The sequence below is a fragment of the Poecilia latipinna genome, unplaced genomic scaffold (genome assembly GCF_001443285.1).
Source record: "Poecilia latipinna isolate Pla-1442-1.1 unplaced genomic scaffold, P_latipinna-1.0 Scaffold884, whole genome shotgun sequence".
Classification (NCBI taxonomy): Eukaryota; Metazoa; Chordata; class Actinopteri; order Cyprinodontiformes; family Poeciliidae; genus Poecilia; species Poecilia latipinna.
In genome coordinates this window covers 267,268-290,789 of record NW_015113500.1, presented here as the reverse complement: position 1 = coordinate 290,789, position 23,522 = coordinate 267,268, and the positions used below count along the sequence as shown (strand labels likewise).

The 23,522-nt window shown below is 37.7% G+C and overlaps 2 protein-coding genes and 1 long non-coding RNA gene across 7 annotated transcripts in view; 2 read left to right on the top strand and 1 right to left on the bottom strand.

The window, feature by feature from the left end:
- Positions 1 to 383: 383 nt before the first annotated feature.
- On the top strand, positions 384 to 1,852 carry LOC106957185 (uncharacterized). Of its 2 annotated transcripts, XR_001426904.1 has the most exons (4): positions 384 to 523; positions 607 to 650; positions 721 to 1,726; positions 1,795 to 1,852. XR_001426904.1 is itself a non-coding variant. In XM_015048457.1 (3 exons), the coding sequence occupies exons 1-3, from the start codon at positions 408 to 410 to the stop codon at positions 1,632 to 1,634; spliced, it is 1,074 nt and encodes a 357-aa protein (XP_014903943.1). In that variant the 5' UTR covers positions 384 to 407; the 3' UTR covers positions 1,635 to 1,851. The 2 variants fall into 2 exon arrangements, 1 of the variants encoding a protein (XP_014903943.1); XM_015048457.1 differs by having other exon boundaries at positions 721 to 1,851.
- Positions 1,792 to 22,621, bottom strand: LOC106957187 (uncharacterized). The gene is made up of 3 exons (XR_001426905.1): positions 22,609 to 22,621; positions 9,241 to 9,247; positions 1,792 to 1,874 (listed from the first exon to the last, which is right to left on the bottom strand). It is a non-coding gene; the product is annotated as an uncharacterized LOC106957187 (long non-coding RNA).
- Positions 4,742 to 23,522, top strand: part of LOC106957182 (MTSS I-BAR domain containing 1) — a 53,754-nt gene continuing 34,973 nt past the window's right edge. Inside the window, exons 1-3 of one of the 4 annotated variants that reach the window (XM_015048451.1) lie at positions 4,742 to 5,215; positions 16,077 to 16,138; positions 18,359 to 18,432. In XM_015048451.1, coding sequence (XP_014903937.1) covers positions 5,144 to 5,215; positions 16,077 to 16,138; positions 18,359 to 18,432 — 208 coding nt within the window. In that variant the 5' untranslated portion in view covers positions 4,742 to 5,143. The remainder of the gene's footprint in view (positions 5,216 to 16,076; positions 16,139 to 18,358; positions 18,433 to 23,522) is intronic. The other 3 variants (XM_015048452.1, XM_015048453.1, XM_015048454.1) reach the window with 3 other exon arrangements.

Here is a 23,522-nt window from a genome sequence, read left to right as displayed (position 1 = left end):
CATAAATACAATGCAGTAGAATAAAATATAAATACTTATTTGTCATTGCATGTAGAAAAAGGAAATTGAACAAAAATACGATTGTGTTGTATTTATTCATTCATTGTTTGTTATTTAAATTCATTATGAGCCAGAGGATGAAAATCTCATTGTTGAATAATGATATAAAAAAAAAACACTGCAGGAAGGAAATATTGAAGCACAATGCAAGAACTTCCCCTTTAAGAGACTATAGGAGCTAATTGGGTGGCTCACAGCTGTGAGGAATGAAGCTAAGTGACATCCCAAAAGAAACAACGTCAGCCATGTTCCCAAAAAAAGACTCCAAGCTGCTTCCAATTATTAATCAGTGAGACGTGTGGCTGGCTGACGTCTGAAACCTTTTAAAGGACCATTGGAGCTGGTGTATGTATGATGCTAAGACTGGGACTTCTTTTCTTAGCAGTCTGTACAGCAAACGGTTTACGGACTGTCTTGCTTCAGGTTTTCTGAACAAAGAAATGACTTTTGGATTACATTTGAGGTTTGACTAAACTTCAAAATTCTGCAGAGTAAAATTACAATGTTAAATGAAATAACCAATTCTGACTAACTGGTCCCTTTCAGCATTCTATTGCTCTCTCTGACAACCTTTGGGCAGCTTGCAGCAGGTATGGATTCACTGAACTCAAAGTGTTGTCTCATAACTATCTCTGACAAATGGCTTTATTTTTCCCGTAGGAAATGTCTTAAGATATGCAAGTAGAAATCTTGGCCCTTCAACTCGAGCTGAGACTCTGCGCCGTTCTTACCGACCTGTTCCCTCCAGTTATCAAGGCTCTCTACTGCCACGAAGTTCTGTGTCTACCTCAACTTTCCTTGGAGATTTATCAACTGAGGCTTCCAAACTATGGGGCTCAGTTCCTAGCCAAGGTCAAAGGGGTTATGGCAGGCAAGTAAGTAGTTACAGTCAACCAGGAAGTGTATCTAGCTACAGACCTGCCTCAGCTCTGACTTGGCAGCAACAGCCAGGTGGCCTGCTCCATAGAGGTCCAGGAATGAGGGAACCTTCATCTCAAGGGGAGAGGCGCTATGGCTCTAATGTTGTCTCCAGTGGTGCCATTGAGATTCATGCACCACCTCGACTGCAGCCCAGTTCACCTGCCACTGGCATACAGTTGACTTCAGAATCTGCTTCCCAACCATCCAATCAACATCCTGCATTCTCCTTACCTGCTGTACTCCAGACCAAAGCAGGCATGTGGCACACTGTCAATCTTCCAAGCGCTAGGTCAGAATCCACTGCTAGACGACGCCAACACTCTTTGTCGGTGCCTGCTACGCTGAAAACCAATCCTAGTCAGTTGGGCATCTATACTTCTAGTGTATGGGCTCCAGAGTCAACTGCCCAGCGACACCAAAAGGCCTCAGCTGTACTGCAGACCAAGAATGTGTGGGGTAGTGCGCTTTCCTCTGACTCCAATCGAGTCAGTGCCAACTTCAGGAGTTCTAGACCACTCTCACCTGGAAACCATCCTAGAGGGCTGCAATCAGGCTACCATGCCACCCGGCAGCAGACAAGGTTGCTGGGCTCTCTGGTCTCCAGTGTACCTCAGAACAAGGATATTTTGCAAGATGCCAGTGGAAATTCATAAATGAAGCCTGAGTCAAGAAGCTCTACAGTAGATCAGTTAATGTGGAAGTTAACTACAACTGTCAAACAGAAATGGGCTCTGAGATCTTAATTGTAAGTCACTATCATTTTGATGTTACACACTTGCGCAATGTCTATAAATGCTCCGTTTCTGTGCTCAGGTTTCCAATCCTCTGGTCCTTTGTGGATTCATACTGAAATAAACTGCTTGAAACTGTTTTGCATTTGTCTATTACAAGAGCTACTACAGATGTCTAAGCCTTAATATTTTAGAGGCTCCATCATCTGACTTATTTTACCAACTGGGTGTAACTGCTGGTGATGTGGAAGAAACTCTGTAGCTAGTGCTATAAGGTTGAGAGCTGCACTAGAACTAAATGTAAGCTAAGGGGAACGTTGGACGTCTCATCAAATGCACAACTAACTGCATGACTGGGCCAGAGGGCAATGGGGGAGGGGCAACATGTAGGTCTTTGAACTATATGTTGCAACCAGTTATTGGCTCTAACTGCGGTAAAGTGCTACCTTTGGGGTTCACCATCTTGGCACTGGTAACTTTTTACTCAAACACAACTAATGTGGCTTACCTTTTTAGCATGGTTTCAATTAGCTTTTAGGTGTGTTGGAGGGATGAATCCATGCTAATGCCAAGTAGCTCTTGGGTATGTCGGTTTCTATTCAACGCTTCAGTGTTGGGTGTTTTTCACCATGCAGGGAAGCACTTAAAATATCGTAACATTGTACATGAAAAGCAGTGTAAAATGAGTCTGATCGCTGGTTCCTTGTCTCCACCCTCCTCATTATCCCCCTCCCTGCCACTCTGATAGCAGTTATTAGTTCATTGTTCCACTATTCAGGCCAGATAATGACAGAACCCTGCTTTCTTCTGGGCACGGACTATCATCCCATGTGTTTTGTGCTCCCTGTCATTAAGCAGCAGGCCTACATGGTAAGTGATGGTACTCTGTAACACCGTCAGGCTCCCCAGCTGATCCCTGTTCAGTTCAAAGTGGGTTAAATGTATCCTTTTACACTCAACATTTTAAACTTCTCACTTAAGGTCTGCTTAAGTTCAGATGAATATCACATCTTGTCATATTTTGATCCTACTGTACCAGCAACATCTTTCCAAAATGTATTTGAGCTATTGTACTAAGAAACACGTCAAGGCTTTTAACTCTTGATTTTAAGGAACTTCACCAATTCTCACATATTTTCATAATTTAATCTGAAACTAAACCTACAATATAAAGCAAAACATCTATACATAAAGTCAATTGTTTTTTGTTTGGGATTCACTAAATTAGTCTCTGGTTAATGGTTCATAATGTATCTGTAAACAGTGTTTTTCAGTTTTGTGTATTTCTGCTAATTGGGTGCATTTCAGTTCACCTGTTTCATTTTTGCCTCATAATTATTCATATTACATTTTGCTACACTACAGTAGTTGATATATAGGCTTGGCAAAGTCTTACTGCAAAAACAAAAATCCTAGTACTTTTTTCTAGTTTCTAATTCAAATACACTTGAAATAAAGGGAACGAAACAACTAAGTAGCTTTTCAGCAAGACATATGAGCTCGTTTTGAATCAATAATGTCTTGATAAAGTACTGATAGATTATTTCACTTATACTAAGACGTTTTCCTATGTTATAAGTCAAATAATCTGCCAGTGGAAATAGTACTTTTCATCAACATGAAGTGTGTACACAGAGTGAGTGGAAAAAGAAAAGAATGTCTTTATGAGCCTAAAGGCAGTCAAAGCTGAAGCACAAGTTGCCTTATGTGAAAAGTGTGTGCAGAGAACCCTGTGCTTCCATGAAGCTGGAGCTGTGTGTTTAGAAGTAATAAGGCCATATTTGGGAAGATGTGTGTGCTGTTTATGGAACTCTTCAGAGCTCCTGGAAGGTCATTTCTATTTCTATTTTTAGATTCATCCTGAATCATGTGCACTGAATGGTATCTTGGAATTGTTTGGGGGAATAAACCATCCTTCTTCATGTTAAGTCTATATCTGTGAGTCTTTGTGTCAAACAGGAATTAAGCCGTTTGACAACATTTATAGGAGATAATCATCCTTTATTCCACCAGCCATTTGTTACTTTTGTGTCCTTCACTTACAGGTCCACCTTACTCTCTCCAACCCAGAATTTTAGAGGTTCCTGTCTTAGTTTTCGTGTCTGTTGAGGTACTGAGTCAATTGCACAACGTTTCTGTCTCAAGTAAATGCAAATTGGGTTACATACTTGGTTACTGGGTGTACCATGACTTAAATGAAGAACAAAACTGCTGAAGAACTCCTTAAAACTGAACTTGATTAGACAAATAATGTAAAATCAGTGCAAGATCTGGAAGAAATGTTGGATCTACTGCTTAAATGTATTCCGCATGTGAATTAAATTCCACAAAGTCCTCAGATAAAACTGTTAAATTTAGTATAACTTTTATCTCACTGATAATTTTTTCCTTTAAAAAATGCTTGTTTAATTCGTCCTTCCTGTCTATTCCTTACTGTGTATTTATTCAACACTTAACTTTTATTTTCCTTATAATGAAGTAGTTCAGTAAAATATTCACTAGATGGCGACGTGGTCAAAAAGATGAACGTGAGCGCTTCTCAATGAAAGTCCTGTTAAAACTATGAATCCAGAAAAATACAAGATTATTTGTGATATTTCTCTTGTTGTGAAATTTTGCATAAACTATTTTAAAAATAGTATATTTTACTGATATGCTCCCCTTTCTGATTTATTTATTTATTCATTCATTCATTCATTCATTGAGCAGCAGTCTAGAAATTTACGCTCGGTATCAGTCCTTAAAGCTTCTCCTTCTTATTTACGTTCAAAATATATTTTCTTTACTTTTTTTGTGTGTGTGTTGTAAGTAAATGCTTGTTCATCTGTTGTGACTAAAATTGATCTATTTTAGTTGACTGCTCTGTTCATTTAGACTTTTCCCTCCTTCTTCTACATCTGACATGGTTTGTTTGAATATTATGTTTGCGTGTTAATAACCACAGCCTATTGGGCCTAGTAATTAAATCAGTATTGTCCCAAAGACAACACCCTCCATTATGAAAAAAAAAACCTCCCTGATTTGTAGGCGGGGCCAACTTCCAGCGCGTCCACGGCCCAAAGAAGCGCGCTCCCGTGCCCGGTCCCCTGTCTTGGTGCCTGAGGCGCAGCTCTGTGGAAAGTTGCTCCTCTCTCCGGCGGTGCCGCGCTCCTCTCTGCTGTCACTTCACTTCCCACCTCCGTCATGCCTCTCCTCCTCCTGCTGCAGACATGGGAGTTACCGGCTGCGACTGGAAACTAAGCGACTCTGCTGCGCCTTCTGTCCGCGTTCAGGGCTCCGTTACCAGCCGGGGACACCCCGCAGCGCGAAGCTGAGCCTTTTCCGATCAGTTCCACCCTTTTTCTGTGATTTGTTCGTTTGGTTCCGCGTCATTAATGGACTCCGGGAGCTGCGTGTGAGATTGTTTGCAATTTCCGTTCACGCAGCTGAAGATGGAGACGGTGATGGAGAGGGAGTGCAGCGCGCTGGGGGGGCTTTTCCAGACTGTCATTGGAGACATGAAGGTAACAAATGAAAATTGTTGCTTCTTTTGACTTGTGATCACAATCTTCCTGTAATAAATTTCAAAGTGATCCTCCAGGCTGCGTTGCACAAAAGCAGGAAATGTTGGAGTAATTGTGTTTGTCTCTCTGATTTGCAAGCGACATCATTAATTTGCTAATTATCCTGGAGGGGAGAGAGCTGGGTGGGTGGGTGAGTGGGGGGCAGGATGTGAAGGGCTGCAGCTCATTGCCTCAGTAGCATGTAAACCCAGGTTTACCAAGGTAACCAAACACAGGAGAGCTTTGCATGGATGAATCACTGTTGCTTTGGCGCTGCAGGAGATAAAAACATAATTAGGTGCAAGATGCTGAGCCTCCTTTCAGCTTTAAAGAAAATCCAAAACTCAACAGAAAACCTAGATGTTTTATTTAGAGGTAAATCTAAACATGTCACTGGCATTTCATGAGAATGGGTTACATTGTTCATAGAAAGAGATAACATTTCCCTCAAATTCCTTTTCTTTTCCCTTTCTTCAAGAATAGAATCTGCTTAAAAGAATGGAAATTAATCAGGAAGTCTGCTAATGAAAAAATAATGAGTAGCTATTTTAAAGCTGTGCTATTTGTCAGTGCAAATTGTCAACTTTTTTCAAGAAATGGCTTCTAAAATGGGAGATTATCCTTGGGGAAATATGAGATTGATTCAGAAATGATTTTTTTTTCTTGATCTTTCCCTCCTGATGCAGGTCAAATACTGTCACAAAAAGAACTCCCACCAATTCTCAATGTCTTTTTGTATGATAGCCCCGTTTAAGGGTCAGGTGGGTGTTGGGGTTATAAATCTATTGAAATCAGAATTGGCGATGAAACTAGAAAATGAAAAAAAATATGAATGGCGCACCTCTGAGACTTACTCATGTTTATCTTTCATCTTTTAAAGATATTTTTGAAGTCAATTATTTTTCTACTCATCAAAGCAAAAGTGCCTTCAATGTTCACTTCATCATCTTCTGATACAAGAAAACTGGACTTTGATGCTGAAATGCAAGAAGGAAATTTGATGAGAAGTTTGCTCTTCTTCACCATCATATGTTTCTAATGAGGTTGAGTAGGCACTGCTGACCTTCATTTAGTTTATTTTTGAAAAGTACATTTCAGTATCAGTTCACGGCAGCAAATTTAAGTCACATCAGTAGCCATGATGAGACAGATTCCAGTGAAGAGCTGACGGATACAGAAACGGAAAAGCAACAAGCAGCCAGTCAAAGTGATGGAAATAGATTCTCATAATCTTGAGCACAAAATTTATTTGATTTTGTTATAATTATTCTTACAGTTAAAATAATGGCATAACATTTATTATTTTGTTGCCATTCGTGGATCTACTCACAGAATAAACATTGTTCAATGTATTTGTATTTTCAAGTCTATTTTGCCAGATATATGTAACCACATTGCTTTATAGAGGGCACCATACATATTTTAACATGAGATGTTTGGCCATTAGAGCAGCTGTAGCTTTTTGTGAATGGAAATATTTCCAAACACCCAAATTTGTCTTTCCTGTCTGGAAGAAAAAGAAACGATTTAAATTCAGCAGTATGTCGTACAGCAGCACTTGAGAGGGTCAGTGGTGCCCCATTTCATGCCCGATCAGAGTCAGAGAAAACTTCAGTCACTTCAACACTTTTCCTGACCTCTCATTTAGAGTACTTCAGACCACAGGAATGCTGTGGGTTTCTGCCTAATATAGCAATTAGACATAAACCCCAGTGAACCCAGTATACCCATTTATCAGTTTTGGTTGATAAATGGGAATGTTGCATGACGGATACATCTGTTCCTGTGGGTTCTATAGTTACTGACAGGTGGCTTCTAACAAGTGTAGCTGTGGGTTCTCTGAAGAAGGTCTGGAGTCCTTTGCCACTCCCTTTTCCCTTCTCATGTTTCTATGTTTTTACATTTGTTTGTTGTCATTCACTCCATTTCCTCCTCTTTCTCTACTCACTCTTTCTTCATCTTCTCCCACGCTACTCCTCCCACTTCCACCCGGTTTGTTGTTCTCCTTTATCCTCGTGCTGCCTCTCTGTTCCTTCAGTCTCAGGAGAAACAGCTAGTCCTTTAAGATCCAATAAGACTTTGATCTTTATCTTCGGTCTGGATATCAAGGCTGTAATCAATAACACATCACAGTAACTTTGAATGTGACTTTAAAGAGTTAAAACGCAATCTTTTTAACAGCAGCTAGCTATCAAAGACTTTTTTGCGGTTAAAAGTGGTTTTGGATTAAAGCCAAACAGTTTTAAAGTAACAGATGCAGATTAAATGCATCAGAAATGAGTTAAACTCATTTGCAGGTGTATGCATATGAATTAAGCCTCCAGAATAGAACCTATTCTTGTGTTTATGCATTGGGACATCCTTGTCGTCATATTTAATGATGGATCAAATGAGAAATTAATCTTTTGGAAGACAGGAACATTTTAGTTTCCCAGTTTGATCTCTTTTCTTTTTTTTTTTTTTTTTAGAAATGTATCAGTGAAGTCATTTTCAAAGATGTACTTTTAAAGCTGCTTGGTTTCTGTTTGAGGTTGTCTGTTTGGACATGTTGACTTTTACTGCTGCTTTAAAACTCTGCTAATCCCCCACTGATGTTAGGAGGGAAAACTTTGTCTACACTAAACTTTATAGGGCAAAGAAGTATTTTTTGGTTTTAGTGAGCCTGTAGTCCTTAACATAGCTGTCCTGGATTCGATTCCTGACCCCGTTCCATTTACAGCATGTTGTCTGCCTCTCTTCTCTGCCTGTTGAGCTGCTAATGAATAAATGTCACTAGCAGCACAAACGAAATATAAAAATACATTTGAAAATGAACATAAATCTGCATTTGACTTGCTAATCAAGGAAAAATCAGCTAATATTGATTATTTGATTAGTCAGCTATCACAGTTTAACTGGCTGAGTCTGAGACCAAGCTGAAGTTCCTGTGTTTTTGCCTTGTTGAGTCTGTAACTCAACTCTGTGCTGCTATCAGTCAAAAATACAATTTGAACAATTTTGTGCAGCAGCTGCTTGTTTATCCTGTGACAGTCACAGAGCGCCACATGGTTTCTACTGAGAGGATGCTCTGTTTTTCTGCTAATCTGCATATGCAATGTGGAAATTTACCAACTTTAAGCTTTGCATCCTAACATAATAAAAGCTGCCTCCCATCTGTTTGTTGCCAATTATCCCTCTTCAGTGGTATTGTACAGCACTTAAATTTCTTACTTGGATGCCAACTAAGATTACTTTAAATCTTAATCTGCCAGTAATATGAATAATTTTGGACTTGGCTGTATGTTATAGTTATTATTTTGTTTTAATCTCTTTCTGCAGGTGGAGAGGCAGATTTCTATGTTGTTAATTTGTGTTAATTCTGGACGTTCTATATAGTTTTGTTGGACAAGTGAAGGCCATGTGCTGTTTTGGAGTGTGATGCATCCAGCAGTCATGATGGAAATCATTTCCGGAGGCTGGTGAGGCATCAGTAGGTGACGAGTCGGGAATAAGAAGAGAACTCAGAATCAGATATGTCTGACACTGATTGTCGGGTCACATTCAAGCAATTTCCCTCACTTTCAGTGGCCAGATCTTTGAATGCTGAGTCTGTAATCAGTTGGCAACCAGAGCTGTATCCTTAAGGTGACAAACACATTTTCACCAGTTGATATTTGGAAACTCTAAATCTTGCAATTTGAGTCTGTTGTCTGACTTCACCGTATACTTTATCTTTTAAAATATAATTGACAAAAATGATGTTGGAGACTCGCTGACAGATTTCTCATCTGATACAACTATGTGGGTGGGAGCGTCTGTTTCGGTGTCGCTGTGGAGGAGACCTCAGTCTGCTGCTAATTGTCTCCAGAATGCATTAACGTCCTATTTTCATTCGCCCTCCACTCGTCAGCCGAATTAAAGGAAAACAAACAGGAAATGCCACAAGAACAAGGTTAATGAGGTAAAATAAGATTGTGTTTGTCTGTAATCTAAAATGAGGTGCCGACTGTTTACCTTTACCCAACAACCCTTAGTCATGTAGAACATTTTATGTTCTTTAAAGGAGGGAGCTTAAACTAGAAGCCCGAGATCTTGAGAAAAGCTAATTTGATGCAAGTTCTTTTTTGATGGGGGAAGTGGCTCTGAATTAATGAAACTGAATATGATATCTTTAGGAATTGTTGATACATGATTGAAAAATGATAATGAAAGCTGGTATCAAAACCTGTTCTTGATTGATTAAAGGAATAAAAATATGCAGCACGAACCAGTTTGCTTTTCCGAGGCAAAATGTTTGAACCTCGCTCTGTTGTGTTCTGAATTTTGGCAGATAAGTGCTTTAAACAGCGGCAGCTCGGCACCAATGAAATAATTTTTCATGATTCCTGCAAACAAATGCTTAATATTCCCAAAATTAATAGGTGTAATCAACCAGTTTTTTTTTTTTTTTTTTTTTTTACAGATGTACATCTGATATCTGATCTGTTTTTTTTTTTTTAAACAAAATTGTACTCACTGTGTCAAACTGGATCTATTAAAAAAAAACAGCTAGTGACAGTTAAAGATATACAAAGCTCATTTTATTGTCTTAAATTGGACTGTTTAGAGGCAAAACTAACTCAAGACTGGGAGATTGTCAGGTTTTTTTTGTTGCTCAAAACTTACTCATCTTTAGGTGCTAAAGACAATTCTTTCCTCAAACTCAGCACTGCTAAAACTGTTGGAAGTATAATATTTGCTCAACAAGCTCTAGTGCACTGTAACTTGTTTGGTTGACCAATTCCCTAACAGGATTGTGGCTCTAGCCCAGGGTTCTGCAACCTTCACAATTAAAGATCTGTTTTTGTTCTCAAAAATGGATCTGTAGCTAAATAAAACTCATTTACTGCCACAAATATTACTGTAGGTTTTTAAAAAGATTATTTATTTTTGATAAATATCTATGTTAGACAACTTGTTAAAAAGATTTCATTTTATTTTAGGTTTTAAAGAAGAAAACCATAACTATTGCAAAAACAAGGCGATACATTTTCTTCTATAGGATGTTGTGTAAAATGACGAAAAATGAAGTGCATATTTTCCAATAGAGCAACAATAAAAATAGATTTGAACAAATATTACTGATGCTTTCAGTGTCTGTTCTGGACATTTAATGTAAGTATCCCATTAAAAAACACAGCTAAAATCTACAAGTGTTGTTATATCTACATTATCCATTACCTGGTTCTTTATCATGTTTTAGCCAAAGTTGTAAACGGCCTCTAAAACCTGGAGTTAACCCAGTACTAACTTTAATCAGGATCTAAAGTCTGGATCATGGTGAACTGTGGAAAATGAAAACATTATACACCACTTTTTTTTAAAAGTTTGGAGTTCCATTTTGGTTTTGATGTCTCAAATTAAAACAAAAACAAAAACAAAAAAACTGTAAAAAGTACTTCCACAATTATAAAATGTCAGATTTATTACCAATAAGACCATTTCACTCTTCCTGCGGTTTATTTAGATTGTATCCACTTTTTCTTACTCAGGTTTTTTTTTTAACTCTAGTTTCTTTTTTTACTCTAGTTCCTCAATGCTGCAGGTGCAAATTAGAGCTAATTAATTAGGGCTGTGGCGTTTAAAAGGTGCATTTGTTTAAAACAGCATTGACAAAGTGGTGATATGACAGCATAGCGTTAATTATTTAAAAAGTAATGATTAATACAGGGATGAGAGTTATACATTGGCTATAAGAGACGCTCAGATATCAGATCATCAGCTTCTGTGTGTTACTCTGCTGAGTGCATCATTTAACGGGTGTCCTGTGAGACTGACCTCCTACCCCCATTTTGATTAAACTGAGTGCATGAGATGTTTAGCGTGGCCTCATTTTGCTTCATTCAGCGCTTCACTTCAATATCTGCATCCCCTCTCTGCAGTTTGATGTATACCCAAATGGTTCCCACATCCCTTGCAAATGTGAACGTGTCTTGCAATAAGCCGTTAATCATCTACACGCCGTTGTGCTGGTTAAAACGAAGCAGACACATTACTGTTGATCCATTTAAGTGGAACTGATCTGCATGCTTGTCCCCAGAGGAGAAACCAGCTCATCCTCTTATAATGTGAGCTGCTTTACACTGAGCCTAAAATCTGCTTTTACACCTGGATCTGCTGTGGTGTTTTTCCTCTGTTTTATAGTTCATGTTTCGTAGAAGCACCACTGCTGCGGTTCTTTGTGTAGAGAGTTGATGTCCATATAGGGAACTCTTGCTGATGTTAAGTGGCACATAAATAGCTTGTGTAAATGCAAAATATTGTCTTTTTTTCCACAAAACTCAGCCTGTTTTTTTTTTCAGTAACTTCTACAGAAGACAATTATTGACTCTCTGACTTAGTTTGCTGTAACTTTGGAAGACTTTGAATTCGGGATCTTTGTAATTTATACAAGTTTGGGATTTTCTGGATATTCAGCATATTAGAAGTTCTGCACTGTAAATTGCAGGATGCCATGTTTCTCCTTGCACTTGGTTCTTGATATTCTATAGTCAAGCTTCAGAGGTTTAGTAAAGGCTTTTGACTAAGACTTCAATAAGACAGAAAAGCAGCTTTTTTTCAAATCAGGTGTCTGCCTGTTGCAACCAAATCGCAAAGGTTAACAGAGTTCTCAACAACCTTTTAAGTGAGATAAATAAACCTTATGATGTGCTTTAGGTTTAATGGTGTAACAACATCTAGATTGCAATGGAAACATTAAAGTTGGAACTGGACATTGATTTTTGGAGCTCTGGTCAAGCGGGGCACTTTGAGTTTTTATCTTTGTGTTGTTGCTGGAACAAACCCGCTGGCTATCCTGAACCTGTCTCTGTTCTTGTTTTCAGTTGCAGAGGTCATGTTTCTGTTTGACAAGTCAAGTTTCATTGATTTTTATTTATTTTTAAAAGTTGCTAGGAACTGTAATACTGGCCCTTACATGACATAACACAAAGTTTTTGAATGTATTTTATCTAAAGTAAGGCTTACGGTCATATTCAATACATTTTGATATATTTGAAAGGGTTATTCAATCAATTCATAAATTTACTGTTCTTTATTCAGTGAAGCAAGTAGAGGTGTGTGACGTAGCCAGAGATTACAATGTCACAGAAAACACAACTGAAGTTTCACTTGAGGAATAGTTTGACTATTTAGCACAGCACTGTTTTAGCCAGTCTGGTTCACATTGTTTTAAAATGTGATGATTTTAAAAGTGAAGTTGTTACTGTATATTTGATTTGAGATGCCTTAGACCTTTGAGATTTAAAAGAAAAAACAAATCAAGAAAAATCTGTCTAAATGTCACCAGGGCCTTAAATAACTACATGTTTGTGCTGTCTTGTTGTAAAAAGGATTTTTGGCTTTTCGCTACTTGCACTATATCAGTTTGACATGGTTTCAAAGAAATTACTGTCAAATAATACTGAGAGTTATTCTCAGATTTTAATAAAAGGAGCAGAAACGTATCCAGTAATGTATAGAAAAATATTGATGGCTGGACTGGCATTTCTTTTTATCTCTCTCCTTTAAGGCTTGGACAATAAATATTTTAAGAGAATTAAATCAGCTTTGCTTTAGCCTACGGTTCTTCACAATCAACATTAAAGAAAATACCCTGGAACAAGCAAAAAGCAAATGATTTTATAGTTTAAGCTTGTCCAGTTGCTTACAGAGCTGAACAAATGGATCAGTGGATTCCTGAAGGACCAGCAAGCTGCTTCTGCTGCCTCTCGTTGTTACCACGGTGACAATTTATGTCCTCAGTGACTGATGGATGCAGCGACTGAGACCTTGCCCTCTCTTCTGTGTATATTTTAAAGAGAAGGAAGCCAGGAGACAGAGAGGATGTAATGAGCTGTGGCTATATATACATGTATAATATGGAGTGCAATAGAGAAGATTTGATTAATGAGCCGGAAGAAGGAATGCCAGTGCTTTTGACAAATTGAAGGAGGGTAGGTATGGAAAAACGCTGCTAAAGTAAGTGTGCAATGCATGTCAACATGGAGAAAAAGACAAACGGAAGCAAATCGGGAGCACAGAAGTGTGTTTGGGTGAGGCTACATGCACGTGAGACTCTCCCCTCCCCAAAAAAGCAGCCCCTTTCTCTATCTGAAGCCCCTTCTGCAGCAGGAGCATTGCCATGGCAACGGTAGCCAGGCAATGACGCCGGGCATCACTCTCACAAACGAGAGGCTGAACACGCCCAGCTGCACCGTTGGATGGGGAAAATGTGCAGAGGATGACGCAGGAGAAAGAGATGGTGGTCGCTAAGTGGAACCAGAAGAGGAGGAACTCCCTCTTCCTCCACTTCCTCATTTCTCATACAATGGTTAATGTGTCATGAATATTGTATTATGTCTTATGTTTATCAATGAGAATCTAAATGAATAGCATGGCAAAAGATCTTATTATAGGACCCTGGACTCATGAATGCAGTCAGAATGGACTAAAAACTGAACATTCAAAGTGATAGTTTAGAATTGTTCGACATTTTTTTGTAAGTCTCTGTGAAGTCACAAGTAATGGTGTATTTATCTTTAATGGATAGATGTCGAATCACAAGGAATTTCTAGAAAACTAAAATAAAATAATGTGGTGAAAGGGTTGTATGATGGAGGTCCCATTTTGTTAAATTCAGCAATGAAAAACAAACCTAAATGTTCGTATCTGTGTATTCGGTGGCTTATTAGCTTATAAACAGTCTACACTTTAACAAGGTCAGCACTTGTCATTATGAGTGTTACAATGTTAAATTAAGGCTGCTGGTTGGATCAATCCACCTCATTAGCCTGATCAGCTGATCGATAACCTGCTAAGTTAATTTCCAAACAACTCAGTGTAACACACAGTCTTTCAGATTTTCATGCATTGAATCTAGCTCCAATTAATTATTGAAAAAATATATAATCCTGATTATTTTGGCCAATATTGGAATGACTACTGATTTAAAGTGACAATTTATTGCACTTGAAAAACACTGAACTGTCTTCAGACGCGTTTTCCCCGACAGCTTCTTGTTGACTTTTTGACATAAGAAAAATTAACACTAATCAGAGATTGTATGCAACAGTTTAAGCAGTTTAAATAAAGCTTAATGAAATTAACAAATGATAAATGAGTTAGACAATGAATATCTCCAGCAACAAATTTTTGCTCTCAATTTAGTGTATCTTCTAAAAGGTTCTATAATAAAATGTACATAGCTTACCCCCCTATTTTAGATTTAGGCTAATCAGATTGATTGAGTTGATTTGATCATTTCACCCATTGCTATTTTGTACTCTAGTAGTTTTGGGTAAAAGGAGTTATCTAATGTGATGAATCTGCCATTTTGGGCTGACGAATCTGCACAAAGTTCATAAGTTCAGCCTTTTAAAGGAACAAAGGCGCACAGCCAGAAGACATAAGATAAGACCATACAAGTAGCATAATTAAGTTTTAACCTAAATTTATGAATTTGACACTTGGGATAAATGCACAACCCTAATAAGAACAGTCTTAGAGATGTTGTCACAAATTACTTATAATGGAGCTGCACACGTTGGCGCAATATATAAATCATAAACTTCGTACTTCATATTTTTGTTCATCTATAACATTAGCTTGTGTCATAGACTGGACAGATGAGTTGCAGCTGATTCTGTGAAATGATATAACCAGCAGTTTTAACCAGTGTAATATTTGTGTAGTTTGGCTAACAAAAGAGCAGCAAACTTAACACATCTTGTGAAGTTGTATGTGTTTCATATAAATCAATATGTCTTTTTATCTCATTGGCATGAATCCTTTTAGTTTGAATTTTACATTTCTAACAATTTATTACAGTAGCTAAAACAGAAGATCCATCTTATCAGCTATGTATGGTTATGTTTCTACACAGAAGGTTATTAGTACATATGATAACTTCATAGGTCCGCCTATAACAAAACTGCTAACTGTCCCTTTATTTTGGAAATCCTTTATTTAGAATTTTAAACAGGCAAAGGAATTGTAATACTTTTTAAAATATTACAATTTAATCATATGACTTATGAGTCTTATGACTCACAAGTCACATTTCTGTTTGGGATTGAAAACAAATCTGTGATAAATTTGGTGTTTACCACATGATCCTGTGAGTAGAGACTCCCCAGATCTTTTGCTGCAGTGAAAAAGGAGGGTTTAAAAGCCCCACCCTCTTCAATGGCACCCTGTGACTCCTGCTGACATTAGAAGGGTACCCTACTTTCTCGTGTCCCTGTGTGTTTAGCTGCAGTGTCAAAGCGTTTCCTTCAGTGTAACTTCTCAAAGCACACATCGAGCAGCAACGCATTGTACAGCGTTTGCTCTCTCGGCCCTCATGTCTTTCTCATATTAGTCGCAGTCTGTGGACATGGGCTGGATTTGCATGCCCGGAGGGGCTTGTTTGGCCCTTTTCTGTGCACAGGCAGCTTCGGGTGGGGCGTATGGATCGACCCTATTGATCGGTCTCCATACTGTGTGACGGAGACCGAGCTTTTTCTGTTTAGAATTTGTGTTGAGGTCAGACGAGTTATGCATGGGGGAGCTTTTCATGAGGGGCAATAATTTGGCTGGTTTTCTTGCTGAAAGCATATGATATCAGTTTAAAGGATAAAACGGTAAAACAAACTGTGGACCTGCTGTAGGAGTATGATCATATAATATAGTAAAGCTGACATTGTCCCCCCTTTTCTTCACTGCCTTGCTAATAAAAGGATGATGTTCTCAAACTTAGTGTTAGATCAAACTTTTTTAATTTGATATTTGATTGAATATACTGAAAGTTTGCATCTATCATTGCTTTTTTTCTGTCTGTCTTCAGGGCAGCTACCCCGTCTGGGATGACTTCATCAGCAAAGCCACCAAACTGCAAACACAACTAAGGTAAGTCACACATGCTCAGTCATACTGTAATGATATTCAATTCTGTATGGAGTAAAATGCTGGGTTTTCTCAACATTTTTGGCAGTAAGTATTATAATGTGAAAAAAAATATGTCATGTTTCATCAAGCAGCTTTTAATAGACAATGATAAACTGAGTAAATACAAAATGTAGTTTTCAAAAGATGTTAAGGGAAGAAATCCATCCAAACCTTGCTCAATTTAATGTCTGTGAATGTAGTCATCTTTTGAGAAGAATGTGCACATATTCATGATTGAACATAATTCAGCACCATCAGTTTTACGTTTTTCATTGTTAAAACATCTGAATAGTTCTAAAATTTTCAGCATTATCTATAGACATCAAACTTTTCCATGTCTTAGCAGGTTTTTTGACCTGTTGTTCCATTCCTGTGATTTTAAAAAGTAAAAGCGGCAAAGTCCGTCCAGTTTTGTTGTTGCTGCTACCGAGAAAACCTGTAAAATGCAAACCGTGTGTCCTGAGAGCAGCTCTGTTTACCACACAGGTTGATGCTCAACAAGAGCTTGACAGGAAGTCAGTTTTGCTCATGGGGGCTTTTTGTTGTCAGTTCTCGCATGGATCAACTGTTTTTGTTTTTACCTTAAACTCTTCATGTCAAGCAAGTCTGTTGGAAACCAGACGAACAGACCTGAGGCACACAGTGTGAAATACAGTGGTGAGAAAAAGTGTTTGCCCCAGTCATGATTTCTTATATTTTTGTCCGAAAAAATCCAAACCTACATTTTTGTGTGTGAAAAATCGATTGCCTCCTAATAAATAACTGGTTAAGCCACAGTTAGTAGAGGCAAGCACTTTAGATTTGGTTTAATAATAATAAACAGCAGTATTTAAACACAACATGTTGTGCTTTTTTTGTCTAATATTCAAATTTGTATCTGAAACATTTGTGTGAGAAACATGGAAAAAAAAAATCTTAAAGGTTGCCAGCACTTTCTCACCATTTGAATAAAAACTGTTCAACAATAATGTATTACAAAGTCTTCAATAGTTTTAGATATATTTATGATAATTGCAATAATCTTGTGTTGTGAATGACATGTGTTGTGAATTGGCTCTACACAAACTGAATTGAATTGTTGCAAAATGCTAATGTTTCAGGGTTGCACAGCCAGAGCCCAGATCATGGCGTTCCACAGGTGTTTATAACCTCAGTTAATGAAAATCCAATCAGTGTGCTTCATTAAGTGTTTAAATTTCAGACTCGCCTCCTTTTGCCACATTCCAGAAACTCTAGTTTGCTGCATTTAACACACACATGCAGGTTCACACACTAAACAGAAACCTATTGCTGACGTACAGCAGTTAATAAATGCACATGCATGCAAAATGCTAAGAACCTGCACTTAAACTCTACTTTGTAATGGGAATGTTAACACACACAGGTTTCCTACCAGCCATTTAACCGTGAAGGCCGACCTGCCCTGCAGCGAGGCCATGTGTACGCTCACACACTCACACATTCACACACACCCACACCCACACGCACAGACATGCACGACTTGATTAACCTTCTGTTGCTGGAAGATATGAAGGATCAATGGCCATTATCTGTGTGATTTAGACTCAACATCGGGACAGAGTTGTCAAAATATTATCCGTAATATTTTGGTGTTGATGCAGAGGCAACAATTAAAACCCCCCAATAATTTAGTATTAGTTTTAAAATATTATAGCTTTCTGCCATTTTGTTTTTTTATAGAGGATGAGTCCTTAGCTCCTAACCCTAACAGTCCTGAGAGCCTTTGTCGTTCCACTTTTAAATGCATCCCTGCTGCAACACTCGTGAAAAAAAAATAACTGTTTATTTCTAGGTCTCTGCAGAACCTTTTAAAAATGCTAAGAATTTTAAAAGGCCACTTCATTTTTATTACTTTCAAAACTACAACCAGTGACGGTCAACTTGCAATACATTTTTTGCATTAAACATCATCACATGTTGAATTAAAACAAAGTTCACACAAACTTCTAATTTGGTTTTGGCTGGTATGAATCTGCTTGACGCAACTCTTCAAAAAAGACCAAACTAAACTTTTATTCTGTTCATATTTGTTCAAACGAAATTAAAAAAAATATTGTCAAGTTTGTTCAGTATCATTCTTAACATAAAATCCAAGATGCTTAATGAATTAACTATTTGACTGCCTTTTTTAACTAATAACTCCTCTGTTGGTTCTCTCAGGACGACGGTTGTCGCAGTAGCCGCTTTCCTGGACGCCTTTCAGAAAGTGGCTGATCTGGCAACTAACAGTCGAGGTAAGATTTAAAGAAAACACAATGTTTTCTAGATTGTTTTTCTCTGCAACACTTCTATGGCTTCATTTCTTTTTTTCATAAAAAGCATCCAGATCATGAATCGAGCAAACACTACAGTGGGCAGTTCTTGGTTGATTGCGATTCTGTTTACCTCTGAGTTCTGATTGTGCTGCTTGTGGATGATTTTCTTGGACATTCTTTGAACCTTTGGGTGGGAATTAAAGCTGTTAGGATTGATCTGAAACCCGGCTTGAAGCAGGGATGATTTGAAGCTTTGGTTGTTTTTCTTTCAGATCTTTGGCTGCAAGTCACACATTGATGTTTCTTTTAATTTTTCATTTAAGATCAAGGTTTGCTTACTGGCCGTTTACTGCCTCAAACACAGCAAGTTCAAAACAATTTTTATTACACGTTTTGTGTCGGTAATTCATTACGGTATAAAATGCATGTTTGGCTTGTAAAGTTTCTTGAAAATACTATTTTGAAAATAAACATTTTCAAAATATCAACATTTATGTTGTCATTAATCAGCCGATATAGTTCTAAAATGTAAGCATATTTAAATTCAGTGGATTTGAATATAAAGGATAAAAGAAAAAAGTCCAAAAGCAAAACACTATTTAAATCTTAAAGAAAATAAATAATGAGAACATAATATCTTCTAACATTCAATCATACTTATTTAAAAAAAATAACCAAAATAATGCCTTCCATAGTATAAGTTATGTAAGGCAGTGGCAAGACTAGGAAAAAGCAAACGCAGAGGAAGAGAGGAATATAGTTTTTGCTGACTGAAAGTTACAGAAACCATCAAACATGCACAATTTGTGTTTTTGTTGACAGCCTGCATAAAACTAATGCACAGTTGGCGCACACACTGTTTTCAGAACAAACACAAGTCTCAGGGGGAAATTCTGCAGAAAAGCTCTGTGATCAAAGAAATGGTTAATGAATTAAAGCCATAAAAAGTTAACCAACACAACAATCTCTCATTTGTAATTAGTGCTTAGATGTGATAATTCCTTATTATGCCTTTTGTAATTAAAATGTAGGAAATGACTCGCTGTAAGTCATTTTTGGCCACAACTTATGCTTCACATTAACACTGAAACATCTCAGACTTGTTGCTGTAGGTTCCAAAGGTTGAAGATGTGGAAAAGAAGCAGTACTGCAGCTTGGTTTAAATGAAGCCTCTCTAATGGCCACAACTATAGTAACTGATGCTATTATTGCCTCATTATCTGCAGCTGGATTGGGGTCAGAGAGGTAGTAGTGGAAGAAGAGTAGCTCAGCTAATAATAAAAATGCAGATTTTGCAAATAAAAATTCTGGCACGCTCTTATTGAAGATATGAGGCTTCATATTTAATTCAACCAGTCGGTTTGCTTCTGCTGTCCAGAAGCAGTTTTCACATTCTCCATTGATTTGTCCTTTTCCACTATTGACAAATGATCAGAAGCTGTTCCCCTGCCTATCAGTAGACTATAGCAAATCTATAGAGGTCACTTCCTGTATTGGTGAAAGGAAACGGAAAGCTTTGATGCCTAGCTTGACTTGATGCACACATATGTGTGGTCTTTTTATCCTCCGTTTTTTTTCCAGGAAACTCCCATTTATCATGGAATTTATGTCCTTTCCCCCGGGGAAGCCTCTGCTTCAAGGTTGAGTCTGTGTGTGTCTGTGTGCGGCATGTGTTGCTCACAGCGCTTGATGTAGGTCAACTTCCTGTCGAGGCGACTCGCTGTCACAGTGACAACAGTAGCCCAGGAAACAATCAGTCACTGTCGTGATGAACCTGCGGCTCTGGGTCACAGCTGCTCTGTAATTGACTTTGTGTGTGTGTGTGTGTGTGTATGTGTGTGTGTTGCTCATTGGTTGTTTCACCTGCAGCAGTATGTCAAATTATTGCCTTCCTTCAGCAACTGTTGGTACAATTGCAGGGCTTTGAAGCCACATGTCAAATTTCTTCCTTCTGCGTTTTTTTTTTTTTTTTTTTTTCCCAGCAGCGATCCGCCCGAGCTCACGGCTGATGATCAGAAACACAATTATGTAGAATATATTAAAAATAGGGATGAAATTGTCACACAAATCACTTTTCATACCTTTTTGGGTTAGCGTTAAGCAACAAAGAAAAGAAAAAAAGTGTATGTTTTGGTTTATGCCTCATACTTTTTTATGTTGTCTGATTGAAATGTAAAGCAATGATACTAGCATAGCATGACACTGTGGGGTGAATATTGACAAAATAATTTAGCATTTTTGTACATATTTTCTAAAAGTTAAATAAAATTGTTCTGGTTAGCTAAATATCTCATGTCTTACACTTGCAGCTCATGTACTCTTATTTCATGGTAAAGTTAAAGGGTGCAGCTTATATTCAGCTCAGCTCCACAATCTGAAAATTAAAGTCTTTTTTAAGTTGATATTATGCAGAATGATGGACCTCATTGTTTTACTGCTTTTGTTAGTTGAGTTATCATCTGGTTTCCTGGTTTATCAGCTGTAGCTTAAAACTGTTACCTTAAGAGTGAAGCATAATGCTCCTCTTCCTCTCCCTGCTGTGATTCTCTGTACTTTATTATTTAACCCAAATCATCAGATTTTCCTTTTTTGTCAGCAAGGGAAAAGTCTGGGAGTTTTCATTCAGTCAACTGACTCCATGCAACTAAACTAAAATCCAGTAAACTGCAATGTTGCATTTTATTTTGAAAATTTAGAAATGGTTTGACGAAACTTTTAAGTAGTTATTGAACTTTTTAAAATCTTGCTAAACCGAGGATGTCAACATTTATATCGAAATGCAGCTGAAAGCAATGGTGGATGGAAGCACAGTTAGGATTCCTAACCATTTTCTTGAGAATTTATTTACCTTTACAGAAGGTAAAATGTTTCTGTCTGTTTCTCGTCATGGAGAAGATCAGCTCGACTGCTAATGCAAATCCCCACTGAGAGGGAGAGCTAAATTTGCCTGTGGTTGCTCTTCAAAATGCTAATGTGTCTTTTCTCTTCCTTCACTCTTTCCATCTTGGCTCTGGCCAACAATGAGGTGAGACGGCACAAAATGATGTTTTTTTTTCTTTGAAATCAGTCTCACCATTTTTTCACTTCTTCATAGTCAGAGATAATCTGTTTCATTTAGAGATGGCTTTACAGGAATGGCATAAAATCTTTAAACAAACATTTGTAGCATGCAAAAGAAACACATAGGTCTAATAAACCGTAAAATTGACAGAACAGATCTCTGATAAGCTTTTATCTTGTTCACTCGTTTACAGTTATCCAGCTCTGACAGAGGTGTTGAATTATTGAATTGAAGAGGTTGTACCTCATCCGTTCAATGTCACCCTTGTATGGAGGGATTCACTGTCAGATGGTGGAGGAGGAGTAAAAGGTGAGATCAGACAAAGTAGTTGTTCCAAAAAGCAAAGATGTTGGAAAAATGCTTAGAAATGGAATTGGTGATAATGAAATGCACTTAAACAGAAGAATGAATGGGTGGTTGTAGGAAAGAGAGAAAAGAGAAAAGGAAGATAGAGGTATGCTGATGGGGATGGGAGGTGGATGCAGGAGGAGGGGTGAGAGGCTGTTGGCTGTCATGTCCGTCCTGCTGCTGGTGCTCATGGCAACAACATGGAAATCACTGCAGAATTGAATCTGAGCAACAGAAACAGAATCTGTTCGCATCTATCTGCCAGCAGAGCTGGTTCTGCTAACAGATGTATTTCTTTCATTGATGGTGTCATTATTTTAGACATTTCTGTAGATGGACAGCCTTTTCACCAAGAAATAGATGAGGTTATAGTGTTTCTCCAATGTGTTAAAGCTGCTGAAAGATCCTACACTTTTGTTCAAATTAAAAATTCATGAATATCTTTTTCTTTTTTTTCTTTTTTTTTTTAGGGGCTAAGGTGTGGGCTGTGTCAGGTTCCCTCCTAAATGCCCTTTTGCTAACCACAATGAAAGCAGTTTGAATCTTTCATGTTGTGTTTGATCTTTTGCTACCAAATTTCCATCTCAGAGGAAATGTCCTTTGTTCTTTTGTTTATGCAGCAGCTCCGCATTGTAAAAACTGTAGACTTGCATCATTACCATTCATTGGATTGGATTAATGGACCCTGTTTTGAGTGGTTGCTGCAGGAATGTTAGCATTTCTGTTCTTCTGCAAGTCTTAAGAACAAGAGCAACTACATTGATCAGTATATTTTATATTTTACTGGGTGCTTGCTTGGAACTAAAGCATTTGAATACTGTAAATAGTAAGAACATATTTGATCAATCCAACCTAATTTTTGAGGAAACAAATAGTCAGCAACCAACTTGTTCTCTGTTTTTAATCTTTTTGGAAGATATCTTGAGCTATAATGCAATTAATATATTGTGATTGTATTATGTTAAGCTTGTTTCTTATTCTACCTTTGCTGATGCCATCCTTCAGCCAAATTAATTATGTTTAACTAATTAGCAGAACAGGGGAATAAATGGTTTCAAAACTATAGAGGTTGTGGTTTTGAAGCCAACAGATGATGAGGGAACTACAAAATCATCTCAATTTAAGTATCAAATCAGATGTCCCTAACCTTTTAATCAATATTTTCATACTCCACAAAGGTTCATCAGTTCATGGTGTTTGCAAATGCATTTCTACACAGAAAAGGGTGGGAGTTCCTAATGTGAAGTTTTTGAGTGGCAAAAAATATATTTTCTTTTTCAATGGAAGATTGAAAAAAAGTCTCTGACTGATTGGTGGTTCATATCTAGTCAGATCATATGCATATTTTCTATTTTAGGGAATAATATGCCATAAATTCACACCTACTTGTTCTTGCAGGGTAATTGGACAAGAGGCAGAGTACACCATGGACGGGTTGGCAGTCCATCACAGGGCGACAGTATGGACTAAAAAGTTTAGACATTGGTTTCTATTGATGATTTTTGACTGATGGAGAAGTATATTTTGTTCTTGCAGAAGTCTCTACATTTCTAGTGCTTCCAGATTTAAAGACCACTTGTCCAACACAAACAGGGTTTTCTGGTACACTGGCTTTGGGCTCTGCAGGGTAACACATTTTGTTTCCTTAGAAAGCAAATGA

What these genes read in the sequence shown, in the direction of transcription:
- LOC106957185 (XM_015048457.1), top strand. Translation starts at nt 408, where the DNA reads ATGTATGATGCTAAGACTGGGACTTCTTTTCTTAGCAGTCTGTACAGC. An exon ending in ACTTTTGGATTACATTTGAG is followed by an intron (nt 524 to 606) that starts GTTTGACTAAAC and finishes GGTCCCTTTCAG; the next exon opens with CATTCTATTGCTCTCTCTGA. An exon ending in CTTTGGGCAGCTTGCAGCAG is followed by an intron (nt 651 to 720) that starts GTATGGATTCAC and finishes TTTTTCCCGTAG; the next exon opens with GAAATGTCTTAAGATATGCA.